The 15,088-nt window shown below is 54.0% G+C and overlaps 1 protein-coding gene across 1 annotated transcript; it reads right to left on the bottom strand.

Annotated features, from left to right (window-relative positions):
- Positions 1-4,220: 4,220 nt before the first annotated feature.
- On the bottom strand, positions 4,221-8,547 carry IGFBP1 (insulin like growth factor binding protein 1). The gene is made up of 4 exons (XM_027573994.2): positions 8,102-8,547; positions 6,746-6,915; positions 5,580-5,705; positions 4,221-4,696 (listed from the first exon to the last, which is right to left on the bottom strand). The coding sequence occupies exons 1-4, from the start codon at positions 8,439-8,441 to the stop codon at positions 4,565-4,567; spliced, it is 768 nt and encodes a 255-aa protein (XP_027429795.1). The 5' UTR covers positions 8,442-8,547; the 3' UTR covers positions 4,221-4,564.
- Positions 8,548-15,088: the final 6,541 nt, after the last annotated feature.

The raw sequence follows: 15,088 nt of genomic DNA, 5'->3' as shown, positions 1-15,088 counted from the left end.
GAACAGTTGACAAAATTCAGCACTATAAAAACTGTTAAGGGGCGTCCGGGTGGCTCAGTCGGTTAAGCATCTGACTCTCGATTTCGGCTCAGGTCATGATCTCAGGGTCATGAGTTCGAGCCCCGAGTTGGGGTCTGTGCTCAGTGGGGAATCTGTTTCTCCCTCTCCCTCTGCCTCTCCCCCTGCTCGTTCTCTCTCTCTCTTTCTCTCTCTCTCTCAAATGAATAAATAAAATCTTTAAAAAAAAAACCATACTAAAAAAAATAAGCATAGATGATGTACAACTATATATACAACTATATCCACAGTGAAGGGAGAGCCACGCCCTCACTCTAAGTGATTGCCAGAATTGTTTTCAAGTTGGCATGTGAGACCATGGATCCTTACTGCATTATTAAAAATAGAACAAATAATAAGAGAGCCCAATGTAGACCCATAATGGGAGTGTGCTATCAACGGGGGATTGTGATGAATTCTCACAGCTGATTAGAAGGGGTTCAAAGACAGCCCGGAAAGAGGCTGGAGCCAGGGAGCACAGCGACTCCAAAAGTCGCTAGCTCTCCATGGTTCCAGCCAACTCCCACCTGGTCTTCCGGCTCCTGTGCCTTCTCCTGGAATCCAGCATAACCTCTGCCCCCAGAAAATCCTTTTTTAACAGCTTTGTTGAGATAGATTTCCCATACCATGCAATGCCCCCATTTAAAGTGTACAATTCCATGGCGTTGAGTGTATTCACCAACATGTGGCATCATCCTCGCTCAGTTTCAGAACATTTCCATCACTGAATAAGAACCCCTATGCCCATCAGCTGTCGTCCGCCAGCCCCTCATCCCAGCCCTAAGCAACCACTCATTCTTTTCTGTCTCTGCAGCTTTCCCGTTTTGGACGTTCACATGAACAGAATTTTGGACGTTCACGTGAACAGAACCACATAATGTGAGGTCGTTTATGACGGGTCTCATTCACTGAGCATACTGTTTTCAAGGGCCATCCGTGTTGTAGCATGCATCATTCCTTTTTATGGCCAAGTAGTAGTTCCGTGGTATCAATACACGATACCGTGTTTATCCATTCGTCTACTGATGAGCATTTGGATTAGTTCTACCTTTTAGCCATTATAAATAATGCATCTAGAACATAACATCTGTGTACGAGTTTTTGCAATGGACCTATGTTTCACCTATCTTGGATATATCTCTAGAAGTGGAATTGCCAGGTCCTATGGTAAATCTTTGTGGAATCGTTTGAGGAATGGCCAGACTGCTTTCCAAAGTGGTTGCACCGTTTTATTTTCTCACCAGCAGAGTATGAGGGCCTGATTTCTGCATATCCCCACCAGCACTTGTGACCTGATGTTTTGATTACAGCCATCCTAAGGTGTGCAAAGTGGTGACTCACTGGGGTTTTGATTTGCATTTCCCCAATGACTAATGAGGGTGAGCATCTTTTCGTGCACTTAGTGACTGTATGTCTTCTTTGGAGAAATGTCTGTTCATATAAGTTGCCCATTTTTTAATTGGGTTGTTTGTCTTTATACTACTGAGTTGTAAGAGTTCCTTATATATTCTAGATACCGGTATTATCAGATTTGTAATTTGCAAATATTGTCTTTCATTCTGCGGGTGGTCCTTTTGCTTTCTTGATGGTGGCCTTTGAAGCACATGAGTTTTTAATTATGATAAAATTTGATTATCGTTTTAGTTTTGTCACTTGTGTTTCTGGTGTCATATCTAAGAATCTTTTGCCAAGTCCGAGGTCATGAAGATTTACCCCTATGTTTTCTTCTAAGAATTTTATATTTTTAGCTCTTACATTTACATCTTTATGGATTTTGATTGAATCTTTTTTTATAGTGTGAGGTAGGGGTCCAATTTCATTCTTTTACATGTGACTATCCAGTTTTCCCAGCCCCATTTGTTGAAAAAAAAAAATTTCATCTTCATTAAATGGTCTTCCAACCCTCGTTGAAAATCAGCTGATCAGCAATGTATGGGTATATTAATGGCCTTTTGATTCTATTTTATTGATCTACATGTCTAGCCTTACTCCAGTAACACACTGTTTGATCACCATTGCTTTGTAGTAAGTTTTGCAATCAGGAAGTGTGAGTCCTTCTACTTTGTTCTTTTTCAGGATTGTCTGGGCTATTCTAGACCCCTTGTAGTTTTGTACAATATTTAAAGTCAGCTTGTCAGTTTCTACAGAGAAGTCAGCTAAGATTCTGAAAAGGATTGTGTTTAATCTGTGGGTTAGTTTAGGGTGTTTAATGTTGACGTCAGGCCTTCTGGTCCATGAACATGGTATGTTTTCCATTTATTTAGATCTCCTTTAATTTCTTTCAACAATATTTTGTAGTTTTTACTTTGTACTTCTTTTGTTAAGTGTATTACCAAGTATTTTATTTTTTTTTAATGCTAAAAAACGAGAGAAGTTATTTTCTTAATTTTCTTTTTGGGTTGAATGAAGTAAACATATAGAAATAGAATTGATTTTTTTTATATTGATCTTGTATCCTGCAACCTTGCTAAACTCATTGAATAGTGGATTGCCTAGGATTTTCTATATGTAAGATCAGACCATCTTCAAATAGAGGTAGTTCTAGTTTTCCTTTATCTGAATGCCTTTTATTTATTTTTCTTGCCTAACTGATAGAACCTCCAGTACAATGTTGAAAAGAAGTGGTGGGGGCAGACATCCTGTCTTGTTTTCCCATCTGCAGGGGGAAGAGGAGAGGCACACAGACTTTCCCCATTAACTACATTGTCACCTGTGGGATTTTCCTAGATCCCTTTAGTCAGCTTGAGGAAGTTCTTTCTATTCCTAGTCCATTGAGATTTGTTTTGTTTTTGTTTTTGTTTTTTACCATGAAAGGGTATTGGATGTTATCAAATGCTTTTTCTGAGTCTCTTGAGATGACCGTGTGATTTTTAGGTTTTTATTCTATTGATATGATTTAGTACATCAATTTGTGTTAGGATGTTGGAACAACCTTGCATTCCTGAGATAAATCCCACTTTGTCATGGCGATTGACTTTTTTTTTAAGAGAGAAAGAGAGAGTGCACATGCACACATTAGTGGAGGAGGAGCAGAGGGAAAGAGAGAATCTTAAGCAGACTCCAAGCTCAACGTGGAGCCTGTCGCAGGGCTCGATCTCACAACCCTGAGATTACAACCTGAACCGAAACCAAGAGTTGGATACTTAACCGACTGAGCCACCCAGGCGCCGAATGAATGATTATTTTAATATGTTGCTGGATTCAGTTTACTAGTATTTTGTTGAAGAGTTTGTGTCCATAGTCTTAAGATATTATAATATTGGATGTTGAGCTCACAGGCCACTCCTGGGGGCTTGGCAGAGGGGGGACAGCCCCCATGGGTCAGAGGCTGAAAGGAGAGACCCAGGATGGGGAGCTAGAGCCCAGACCATGGAGGGTGAGGGGCACGTGAGATGGGGAGACTCTGGCTTTTCCCACAGCCGAGGTAGGGGGCACCCAGGAGATGGGGTGGAGACAGCCAAGAGGCCGGGGGGGACCCACTGAGATGGATAAGATATCCATCCCTGGAGAAATGTGGAAGGAAGAGTCAGCAGGGCTCTGCCTCCGGAAGAGCAAACAAGGAATAGTTGAAGGAATAAGGGATCCAAGGAGCAGAGAAGCCCCGTGCACTCAGGGCTCAGCCATCCAAATAGAAGGGGCAAGCGGGTACCCACCTACAGACCGTCGAGCCCTGCCGAGGACAGAGGCGGGAGAGGGTGAGGGGCAAGTGAAGGAAGTGCTTGTGTTCCGCATTTAAGATCCTGTTCACAGAGGCAGAGAAGGGGTGAGTCATCAGAGGTTAGGACCCAGATTGGGGGAGTAGGGGGTAGGGGGAAGAGCAGACCTGCCAGCCGTAGGCCTGGGAGCCTGAAACACCACAGCTGCGTGAGAAGGGGGTGCATGAGAGGGACTTCAGAGACAAGGAGGGAACATTCAGTCCACGTCCACGGCAGCCACCGGGCTCCCAGGTGGAACATTTATTCGCACTATGTCTGCACCATGCGGGTGTGTCGGACAACACAGCCAACTCGGGAACTCCGAGCAACGTGGCCACGGCCCACTCTGGTCCCATCATCGCCCCGACTCTCCCTGCGCGTTTACACAGACTCGGATCTGTGGCTGCAGAAGGAGTCCTTCTTCAGCATCCTGTTAAGTCACTTGAAAAAAAAAGCACCTGCTACACATTTCAGGTTTGCATTTTCCAGGCTTTATTCCCGCCCCCTGCCCCAGCTCTTCAGAACCAGAAGCAGGGAACTTTGGGGAACTGCAATCAAGTATTTACACCCAGTGCGATGTGACAGGTTTCATGATTTACAAAGTAACACAGCACAGGGACTGTGTCGAAAAAATACATGTACAGTGAATAAATAAACTACAGATTTATGTGTCCACTAGCATGTGGCATATAAAAGTGGTTCCCACACATATACATATATATATATAGATAAGTGTGCATGATTTCTGGACTATAAATATGCTATGTACTTAAATATTTCCTGTGAAGGGACAGATGACGGGGCATGCACTCTCAGCTGTGCATGGCAAAATATTGATTGCATTTGGGGTCGTCTCTGACTTCCACGGATCCTGGGATCCTCTCCCCGCTCCAGGGGTAGACACACCAACAGAGCCCCCGCTGACCGTCCGTGGCCGTCCGGCACTGCAGAGGCAAGACAGAAGGCAAGGTCAGGAGCAGCCCAGGAGAAGCTGGGGGGAGGGGGAGCTCGGAGCCACCATGACCATGGCCGGGGCGGGCACTCCCAACAAGCTCGCCCGCCGTTCTCCCCGTAAAATAGAGACTAGGGCCGAGTGTCCAGCTGATGAGGACATTGTGCATGTGTTCAATGGCCTCGTGTGAGCACAGGTGTCTGGCTTGTGGCCCCGACAGCAGGCTGCCGAGCCCGGAGGGAGCGTGGCCTGCATGTGGCCGCCATCACCTTGGATGCACCCCCACCCCCACCCCCCCCCCGGGCAGACTCTTCATCAGGAAACCATGGCCTTGTCCCGTTTCGCCTGGTTACACCCGCCCCCCGGGCCCCGTGCTTCACTGAGTCCTAAGGAGCTCCTCAAAATTAAGTGTTTGGTTTGGTTTTGATCTCCTTTGTTATCTGGTAAGCTGGAAAACGCTACTGTGTTTCACTGAGCGGGCTGTCTCCCTTTGTGGGGAGGCGAGCAGTGAGACTGGTCCAAGGAGACACTCGCTTTCCTAAGAGCTATCTCCTTCCTCTGGTGGGACCGACGGGAAACAGATCTGGGACCTGTCGCCCACCTGCTCGGGCTTGCCGAGTGGCAGGGTCACGCTTGAGCCGGAGCCCCTGACCCGGTGCGGGGTCCCCCACTGGCCGTGACCACCGAGCTGGTCTTCAGGCTCCCAGGGGCTGCCTGCCCCTAGCCCCAGAGGGGGGGCTCTCACTTAATATGGTCAGCTGGGGGCTTTACGGTGCCTATTTGGGACTGGACGCCCTGTTGGAGGAAAGGGTGGCTTTGCCGGGATGTGCCAGCAGGGGCCGTCCCCACCAGGATGCCCTGGGCAAGGTGCACACCTGTTTGCTGTGATAGAATCCATTCTTGTTGCAGTTGGGCAGGTAGAAATTGCTAAGGTGTCTGGGCGACTGATGTTCCTTGGCGAGTTGTGCCAGTATCCTGTGGAGCTCTCGCCGGCAAGGCTCCTAGAAAGAACATTTTGACATTGTGATAAATGACAAGGAAAAGTGAATTGTCCGCCTAAACAGGACTGGCGGGAGAGGTTCTGTGGGGCTCTGGGGGCGGGGCAGACCTGCCCTGGGGGTGGGGAGGGGGCTAGGGTATGTGAGAGTTGTTGAGATTTGGGGGGGCACACCCACCCTCCCTGAACGTTGGCTAAACACCTACAGGGAGACCGGAGCTCCCCGTCCCCCGGGTGCTCCCCCCTGCCTCTGCCCTGTGTTCATTTGCCCCGGCCATCTGACGGGAAGGAGAACCCAGCCCTTCCAGCAGCAGAGACTTCGAGATTGTGAACCCCCTTCCTCTACGCCATTATTTCACAGAGGCTAGATCAAGCGAGGATCGAAGCATCCATCCGGCTACTTGGAGATAAGAATGAACTGTTCCCCATCGGGCACCATGTGCAGACAGCATCCTGAAGTGTCCGGGAAGTGGGTCAGACCCCCACTTTTCTGGGGGCTCGTGTTTGTGGGGACCATTTTCTCTCTTTTTCCTCACACACCTGCCCATCTCTCCAGCTTTGACTCCCCGTCGCCCTCAAGTGGTCGGATGAAAACCAGCCGTCGAATAGGGCGGGCCGGGGGATTTAGTGTTTAGTGGGGACAGAGATTCAGGCAGATAACACAGTTCTCGAGATGGACGGCGGTGCTGCTTACAGAATCAAGACCACAGAACTATACTGTATAATGGTTAAAATCATAAATGTCATGTTATGCCTCTCTGACCACAATTTTTAGAAAGCAGGGATCCTGGGGGGGGGGGAGTGTAAAGTCCTGGGCTGAGCTATAGGGCGGTGTGACAGACACATATCTGAAGCCACACAGCAGAAGGGCTGGCTTTCCACCCAACAGGCTCTCCTCCTCGAAGTCCCTGCGGGAAAAGCTGGACAAAGCTGAGGTGGGAAACATCCATCCATCAGGCCTTGGGGAGGAAAGCGTTCATTCCCAGGCCCTCGGGCCCCAGGGAAGCCCACTGGGTCTGCTTGGCACGGGCCCCGGGGCCTCACCTTCAACTTGTCAGAGTCCGAGTCCGAGGCATGCCCAGCTCGCATGGTCTTGTAACTACTGATTGCGTTCCAGAGGACAGGCATGTCCTCCTCCGATGGGGCCATCAGATGGAAGTTCTCCAGGAGCTGCTCCTGGGTGATCTCAGAGCTCTCCAAGGACTCCTTGGCATCTGAAAAAGGCAGCGTCGCAGACCCGTGAGCCCTCCCCAAGCTTCCGCCCCTGTCCCCCCCTGGGAGTGGCTTCCTCTCCCAAGAATCCAGGCTGGGGCAGTAGGGTGGTCATTATTGACCCTCAGTTATGCCCACTTGCTCTTTAACAGAGCTTCTGACAGCGTCCGGGGAATCAGACGACCCAACAGACAATTTTGTAAGCGGGGGGGGGGGGGGGGGGGGTCTTGCACGGGTACCCTGTGTTTTTGCTTCTAAAGTAGCAGGAGAGCGAAGCCACGTCCACGTTTGGATTCGGTGCGTGGACAGAGTCACAAAGAGCTGGTTTCCTGAGGGGGTCCCGGGGATTCAACTCCTTTGAAGACCATTGAGATGACCCCATTTTACTGACTCTGAAGGCAGAGACCCCGCAGGAACACCGTGTCCCTCCTTGCAAGGGTCACGCGCTCTGGCAGGTCCCCTCCCAGGGCAGAGAACCACAGGATTCCTCCAAGAATGACACAGGACAGGGCAGCCACTGGCCCGATGGGGAGGTAGGGGGTGGGGGCATTTCCTCTGCTTCCCACTACAAATAAATCCCTGCGAATTTCAGCAAAGATCTGACTGTCAAGTCCTCAGGGGCAACACACACGGCAAAGGCTGTGTTCCTATCGCCGTGAATGCAAGCGAAGTTTACAGCCTCTGCTCACAGGGGTTCTGTAAACAGTTGCCAAGCTCGGGCTGTCTCCACGGAAGTCCACTACAAAGGACATTCCAAACGCTTGCCCTGGGGCGGGAGGGATCCCCATCGCAGGCCTTCCCAGAGGCTCTGGGCGAGCCCCCCACCATGGGGGGGGCGGCCACTCAGCAGCAGAAAGGAGGGCCAGCCCCCCCCCATGGCCTCCCTCCTCTCTCGGCGGACTGGGTTACCCCCCCATCCGTGGGCTGCGGTCCAGGTCGGGGCCCTGTCCCCAGCTTTCCCACCAAGTTGTGCGAGGCCCTCCCGCCTCTCCGGCCCTCTCCTGGGCACTTGCCGCAGGACCATGGAATGAATGACGGGGCTCATCCGTGTGATCCTTTCCCCTCCAAGCTCTGGACTTGGGTGGGTTTGCTCCACACTGGCCATCCCCGCCCCACACCCCCGCAATCTGACTTGGGGCGTGGGGGGGGGGGGGAAGTGGACCCCGTAGTGGGGGGGTATGGTCCTACCTGCTTCGGGATCGGTGGGCCCGCAGACGCCTTGGCCGCGGATGAGGGCGTGCAGCGGCCGCGGGGTCGCCGGCGGCGCACGGCAGCTGAGCCCGGTGGCGCATCGCGCAGTGGCCACCCCGCAGGCGGCGCCCGATGGCAGGGCGCACATCGGGCAGCAGCCGCAGCTGGCGGGCGGGGCGGCCTCAGCGCAGGAGTCGGGCACGGGAGGGCAGAGCGCGAGCTTCTCGGCGGAGCAGGGCGCGCAGTGCCATGGCTGGGGGGCGCCCGCCGTCGCGCCCAGCTGGACGGCCAGCAGGAGCAGAAGCGGCCAGGCGCGGGCTGCGAGGACCTCAGGCATTGTGGAGAGCAGGCGCGGCGGACGGGAGCGGAGTGGCCGCGCTTGCGAGCGAGCGGGGGCCAAGTAGCGGGTGCTGGCTGGGTGGCCGACGCTCCATGCTCGCCAGGAGCCGCGCGCGCCTTATAAAGGGTGCGGCCCGCCCTCCCCTCCCCGCTGAAGGCGCGGTTAATGATTGCCTGAGCGGCGTGCTTTGTGGCTGGCGCTCAATAGAAGTTTGGGGGCGGGGGGGGGGGGGGGGAGGAGAAAAAGTTTGTTTTGCTCGCGCGTCCCAGAGCCTGCGCAAAGGTGGGCGGAGGGAGGGTTACTGGTCCAGGTTTCCGACTGTGTTTGTCCTGCTAGGGCTCCCACCTGGAACCAAAGGGCAATTCTAAGCAGGAGCGCACGGCCAGGTCTCTCTTGTTTTGCTCAAGGGGCATCCCCCTGCCCAGCCGTCCGCGGGCCCCTGCAGAGATCAGCGGGGCAAAGCCAGCCCTCGCGGCCAGTTTTCAAACGGGGAAACCGAGGCCCAGGGAGAGGAAAGGAGGGACCCCTGGCCAGTTTTCAGTGGCAAAGCCCTGGATTGCTTCTCCCTCTGTAGGCAGAAGGCCTCCAGCCCACGGACCTGCACGCATCACAGCCTTTCCCAGGAGGGAGGATGGAGGGAAAGGGACAGCTCCCTCCAGGGCTGGTGCCAAGCTCCCAGTGTCACCACAGTCTCCAGGGACTGACCTTGCTCGCTGGCTTCCAGAGAAGAGCAGGGCTCAGGGTCCATGAAGACACAAGCCCAAGGCCGCAGAATGGAGCCCAGACCCCAGGCTTCTTCCTCTGACTTTCTGTCTCAGACCAAAAAAAAAAAAAAAAAAACTTTAAGATTTATTTATTTTAGAGAGAGCGAGAGCTGGCTGGGGGGGGGGGGGGAGGCGGGTAGAGGAAGAGAATCTCAAGCAGATTCCCCACTGAGCGCAGAGCCGGATGTGGGCCTCGATCTCACGACCCTGAGATCAGACCTGAGCCAAAACCAAGAGTCTGGCGTGCAAACCGTCTGAGCCACCCAGGTGCCCCGTGGGACCAAATTTTTATCAGGAGTCTTTTTCTTTCATGAAAACTCCTTTTTATTAGATATTCTCCTGGGGTTGCAAGAAAAATGTCACTGTATCTTTAAAGGCAGTGGGAAATGGGTCTGTTCGTCCCCGGGACCTGCAGGTGCTCTTGTGGACACACAGCCCCCAGAAACTAGGCAGCTATTCACAAGAAGCAGGCAGCTCCACACTTACTGATAGAGAAAACGTCCAAGATTTAGTGAAGTTTTGCAAGCTAAGTATAATTTCCAAGTGAAGTAAAATGAAGAGGTGCACAGGCGCCTGGGGGGCTCAGTCGGTGAAGCGTCTGCCTTTCAGCTCAGGTCACCGTCTCGGGGTCCTGGGATCAAGCCCTGCGTCGGGCTCCCTGCTCAGCGGGGAGTCTGCCTCTCCCTCTGCCTCACCGCTCTTGCCCTCTCTCGCTAGTCTCTCTTTCTCTAATAAATAAATAAAATTTTTTTAGAAAATGAGGAGGTACAGAATATGCAGTTTGTGTACAAAAAATAGGAACATACAGGTCAGCGTGATTCTAAATGTATGGACTATCTTGGAAGGAATGCATAAGACACTGATGTCAGGGCCTCCTTGGTGGGGAGGGGCGTGAAATCAGGGACTGGGGGAGGGACTGCTTCGCCCTGTGCACACCTCCGTCTTTCTGGATTTACAGTGTCTAGTAAATACTACATCATTTCGTATGATCGTAACTTTTATTATCCTATCTATTATCCATCTCAAGAGTAACCACATTACCATGAATTTACCAGCTCCATTTGTAGCCGCCTCACCGGGCCGGTGGCTTGGGTTTCTGCTCTGCTCTGTCCCTGACCACAGCACCAGCTATGATCAAAACAAGGTCAGCGGAAATCATGGCCGTCGGAAGTTCAAGGTCATGTTTGTCATTATTTTTATGGAGTAAAGTTCAGTGTCTGGTTAAGGAGCTGACCGTGGCTTTCGACTAGCTGCGCATTATTTTTGGTGTAGGTTCCTAAATGATTTCATTTCCGAAAGAAGGATCTGTGCTCTGAATTTCCTCTGACTTCCTCCATTTAGGATCTGTGTGTCTACCTGAAATGGTCCCTTAATCACACACACACACACAAGAGGGCATCATTGGGTAAACATTCAGGGCCCACCTACTGTGCACGGGTCCGTGCCAGCCCCGGACAGTTCACCCTGTTGTGCACTTGCCTGGTGAAGCCCCCAACCCCACCCCAGGTCTCCCTCATTCAGCACGTAGTGGAAGTTCCTCTCCGTGTACATCTATTTCCCAAATGTTTCCACTGCTTGCCTCACGGTAGCCACAAACCAAACCCCGGAGACAGAGTTCTCTGCTTCCCTGGCCACAACGATACAAACCGGGCAGTTCCTCCTGGAGGCCTCTGTGGGCCCTGCCTGTCTGTCCATCCTGGGGGTGCCTGCTCCTGAGTGCACCCATGAGTCCCGGGTCCTGCTGCCCGTGGTGCCCGGCCTTCCGCGGGAGGTCTCACACCCTGTCCTTCCCCCAGCAGAGGACATGCAGAGGATGGGGGCCGTCTGGGGTGCGGGCCGTGGCATCTGGCAGGAGGTACGCCCCGGACCAGCCAATTATAAGCTGGTCCTGGAGATAAGCGCTTCCCTGGAGAGTCCAGAGTGTGGTGGCAAACAGCAGGCCACAGGGCATGGAGCCACGCATGGGCGCTTCCCACAGAAGCCACCAGCCAAGGCAGGTGTCGGAGGGGAAGAAGTTCTTCCCAAACAGCAGAGGATGGCCCCGCTGGGCAGGCAAGTGGGTGAGGCAGGGAACCGGGAAGGGGGCGGTGTGTTGGGGGAAGGACCCAGAGTTCTTCTGCCTGGACGCTGGAATGACAGCAGGGGGAACGGGAGGCAGAAGCTGGAGATACTGTTGGGCCACCATGGGAGGATTTAGGCGGGGCCAGGGGTGCAGTGGTCAGAAGGGACCCCGGGAACGATCCAGGGGGCAGGCCTGCAGACCAGAGACCAGTGCCGAGACCATCCTGCCAATGTCCCTTCAGGCTGGGCACCGGCTGCAGGCCAGACCCCGGGACGGAGGCGGGCCAGCCACCCCGGAGACACAGCCCTGCCCTCAGAGATCTGAACGCAGAACGGTCCGCGGACACGCTCACAAACGTCTGCAGGAAGGAAAGGGCAGCTGGCCCCAGGGACAGGGAGGGGTGCTGCCGGAGGGAGGGTCCCGCGGGGCCAGAGCCGAGCAGACACAGCGGGAAGGGAGACCGCCAAGGCCGGCGTCCTGTCCCTGGGGAAGCAGTGCACGGTTTCGTCTCCGTCTCCACGGGCCCTTTCCCAGGCTCGGCCCCGTCTCCTCAGCGTGGGTCTGGATTCGAAGAACTCCCTGCTGCCCCTTCGCCAGCCCTTGGGACCTGCTCAATGTCCTCTCCTCTCAGGAGCCTTGCCGGCGGCTCCCCGGTGTCCCAGAAGCGTGTGACACGCCGGGCCGGCCCTGCTGAAGGGCCGTGTAAACCTGCCCTTGCCTATGGGTCTCCTGCCAGGCGGGGAGGGCAGTGCAGGGCTCCCGGCCCCCCTCACCCCGCACCCTGCAGAGGACACCGATGGGCGCCCCTGCCCATCTGACCAGTGTTGGAGGAGCCCCAGGGCAGGGAGAGCAGGGGTGGGGGCGGTGGGGAGCCGGGGTTTCACAGACCTGCCTTATGCACCTGGCACCATGCCGTGCCCACCAGCATTGCCAGAGGACTCTCCCAGGATCTCACGGGGTAAGTCTTCGCACCACCATCTGGGGTGAAGCCCACTGGGCCCAAATCGAAGCCTGCAAGCATCTGATGTCAGGGAGGGCTGCAAACTGCAAGCTCAAAGGCAATCAGGGCTGTATTTGGGGGGCAGGGTGGAAAGGCAGTGTGGGGGCACATAGGGGAAGCTTTCTGTGCCGAGTATGGAATGTGTTATATGTACTAGGCAAGAAAGAGCATCAACCCTGTGGAGCCCCAGCCACAGAGAGACGCCCACCCTGCCTCCCGGGGCACATCCTCCACCTGGAGAGCGACCCCCCTGTGCGACCCAGGGCTGGGCGTGACGTGAAGGGGACCCTGACTGTGCCCAGCGTCTCTGTCAGTCCCTTCCTGACACCGCACATGCATCGGCCCCTGGCTGCAGGGGACAAGTGTCACCTGCTGTGTGTAGGACTCGGGGGTGGGGGCACAGGGGCAGGTCGGGGAGGCGCAGCGCCTGCCCGGCTAGTCTGCCTGTGTTGGCACCTTGGATTTCCGTGTCCTGGCCCATTGTACCACCTCCCTGGGCCTCAGTTTCCTGGCCTGCGGGAGAGCAATGGGAGCCCTGAACAAAGGGGCCTCCACCATCCTGAGCGGCAGTGTCCTCTCAGCTGCTCTGGGCAGAGGCGGGGGTGTCTCCAGATGATGAAACTGCACAGGGCCTCCCGTCACCTGGTGGATCCAGTTCCGCCCGCACACAGCGTGCCACTTACTCACCAGCAGTGGGGAAATTGGGCAATCAGAGCTGTAAAAAACAATGCAAGGGTCAAGGGCGAAGTCAAACCTTCAAAGGGAGGGAACGCTGTAACCCAGAGGCCCCTCCAAGGGAAGTTGTTTTTAACCCCAGGGGAAAAAAAAACAAAAAGATGTTGCGTCGTGTTCCTCGATCAACATCGGGGATGATGTAAATCCGTGCAAGTAACCTCGCTCCTGTCACGGCCACACAGCCCAGATCCTAGACGCAGGAGCTCACGGGTGTGCCTGGGGCCAGTGCCCAAGGGGCCCTGGGAAGGGACAGGAATTCCCTCCGCAATGGAGGCCACCCAAATCATGCACACCCTGGGGCGCTGCTGGGGTTGGGGTACCAAGTGCTGGGCACATGGGGGGCGGGTGCCCAAGTGTGTTCATTCCCTTGACCTTCGCCTGAATCTACAGCCCAAGTGTCATGGGTTAGACCAGCCTCATGTCACCTGGGGCCTGGGTAGAGAGGCACATTCCCAGCCACCTGGACCCTGACTGGCAAGCTCTGAAGCAGGTGCCCAAGCTCCCGGGGGACCCCGATGCTTGCTCCAGCTTGAGCCATGGCCTCAGCAAACCCTCCTCCACTCTTGCTGAAGGCCAGCCGGCAAGAACCGGGTGGACAGCTGGGGAGAGGGCGATGGTCAGGAGAGTCATTGCGGCAGGTGGGTGATGGACAGAACTCTGCAGGAGCCGACAGATGCCCACCTCGGTCCCTGTGCTCCCCAGACGGACTCCCACGAGTCATTACTGCTCTTCACTGCCCCACGTATAAAGGAAGAGGCGCAACCAGAAGAGTCGGCCCGGGTCCCTGCTCGGCTCTCAGGCAGGATTCATTTGGTGGAGCGTTGATGATCATCTCCTGGAGATGAGGTCGGTGGTCTCATTAGATGGTCATAAGTGTCCATGACTCTGACGAGGAGAACCTGCTCCACCAGATTGGCCCTGGGACCTCCTGGGCAGGGTTGGGGGGAGGGGGTCCCGCTCTGACGCCTGACCTGGGCCTGCTCTCTGCGCCTACTCACTAATGTGTCTACAGCCCCATCGGTCAACCTCCATGGCCAGGATCCCCTCCCCAGCCCAAAGAACCACCCATGGGGCCGCGGGACCTCCCCACCCCCAGAGGCGGCAACAATGTACTCTGGTGCCTACCAGGCAGGAGGTAACACAGCTCCTCCGCCTATTCTCTGACCTGCTCAAAGGGCAAGGACCCTGTGCAGAAAAGTGGGGATCGTGTCCTATATTACAGTCTCCAGTACATCATGCTGGGGTGTCTCCCCCACATCACAGTGCAGACATCATGGGACTGTCTCCCCCACATCACAGTGCAGACATCATGGGGGTATCTCCCCTACATCACAGTGGGGACATGATGCCGGGGTGTCTCCCCTACATCACAGCATGGACATCATGCCGGGGTATCTCCCCTACATCACAGCATGGACATCATGCCGGGGTATCTCCCCTACATCACAGCATGAACATCATGGGGGTATCTCCCCTACATCACAGGACAGACATCGTGGGGTATCTCCCCTACATCACAGCGTGAGTGATACACAACATGGGGGGAGCCGTCACCCTGGTCACACCACAAGAGGCATCACATGCTCCTCCCCATTTAGTGTTGATAGTATCTTGTTTTTGGTCATTCTAATAGATATTTACTTATATCTCCTTGTTTTAACTTGCAGTCCCCAGATGACGTATGATGTGGAGCAATTTTTCATGTGCTTATTTGCTATCTGTTTTTCTTCTTTGGGGACTGTTTCCGTTAAGGCCTTTGGCCATTTATTAATCAGGTTGTTTGTTTTCTTGCTTTTGAGTTTTAAGAGTTCTTTTAACATTTTAGATAACAGTCTTTTATCAGATTCATCTTTTGTAAATATTTTCTCCCAGTCTGTGGCTTCTCTTCTAATTTCTTTACATTTTCTTTCACAGATCGGAAGTTTTAAATATTACTGATGTCCAGCTTCTACACTTTTGCTTTCATGGATCATGTATTTGGCATCAAAAAACTCACTCATCACCATACCCAGGGCGATCTGGGTTTTCCCCATGTTATCTTCTCAGAGTTGATAGTTCTTCATTTTCCACTTAAGCCTACAAT

Source organism: Zalophus californianus, chromosome 12, assembly GCF_009762305.2.
Source record: "Zalophus californianus isolate mZalCal1 chromosome 12, mZalCal1.pri.v2, whole genome shotgun sequence".
NCBI classification, from domain to species: Eukaryota; Metazoa; Chordata; class Mammalia; order Carnivora; family Otariidae; genus Zalophus; species Zalophus californianus.
The sequence above is the reverse complement of the archived record's forward strand: the minus strand, read 5'-3'. Positions and strand labels throughout refer to the sequence as shown.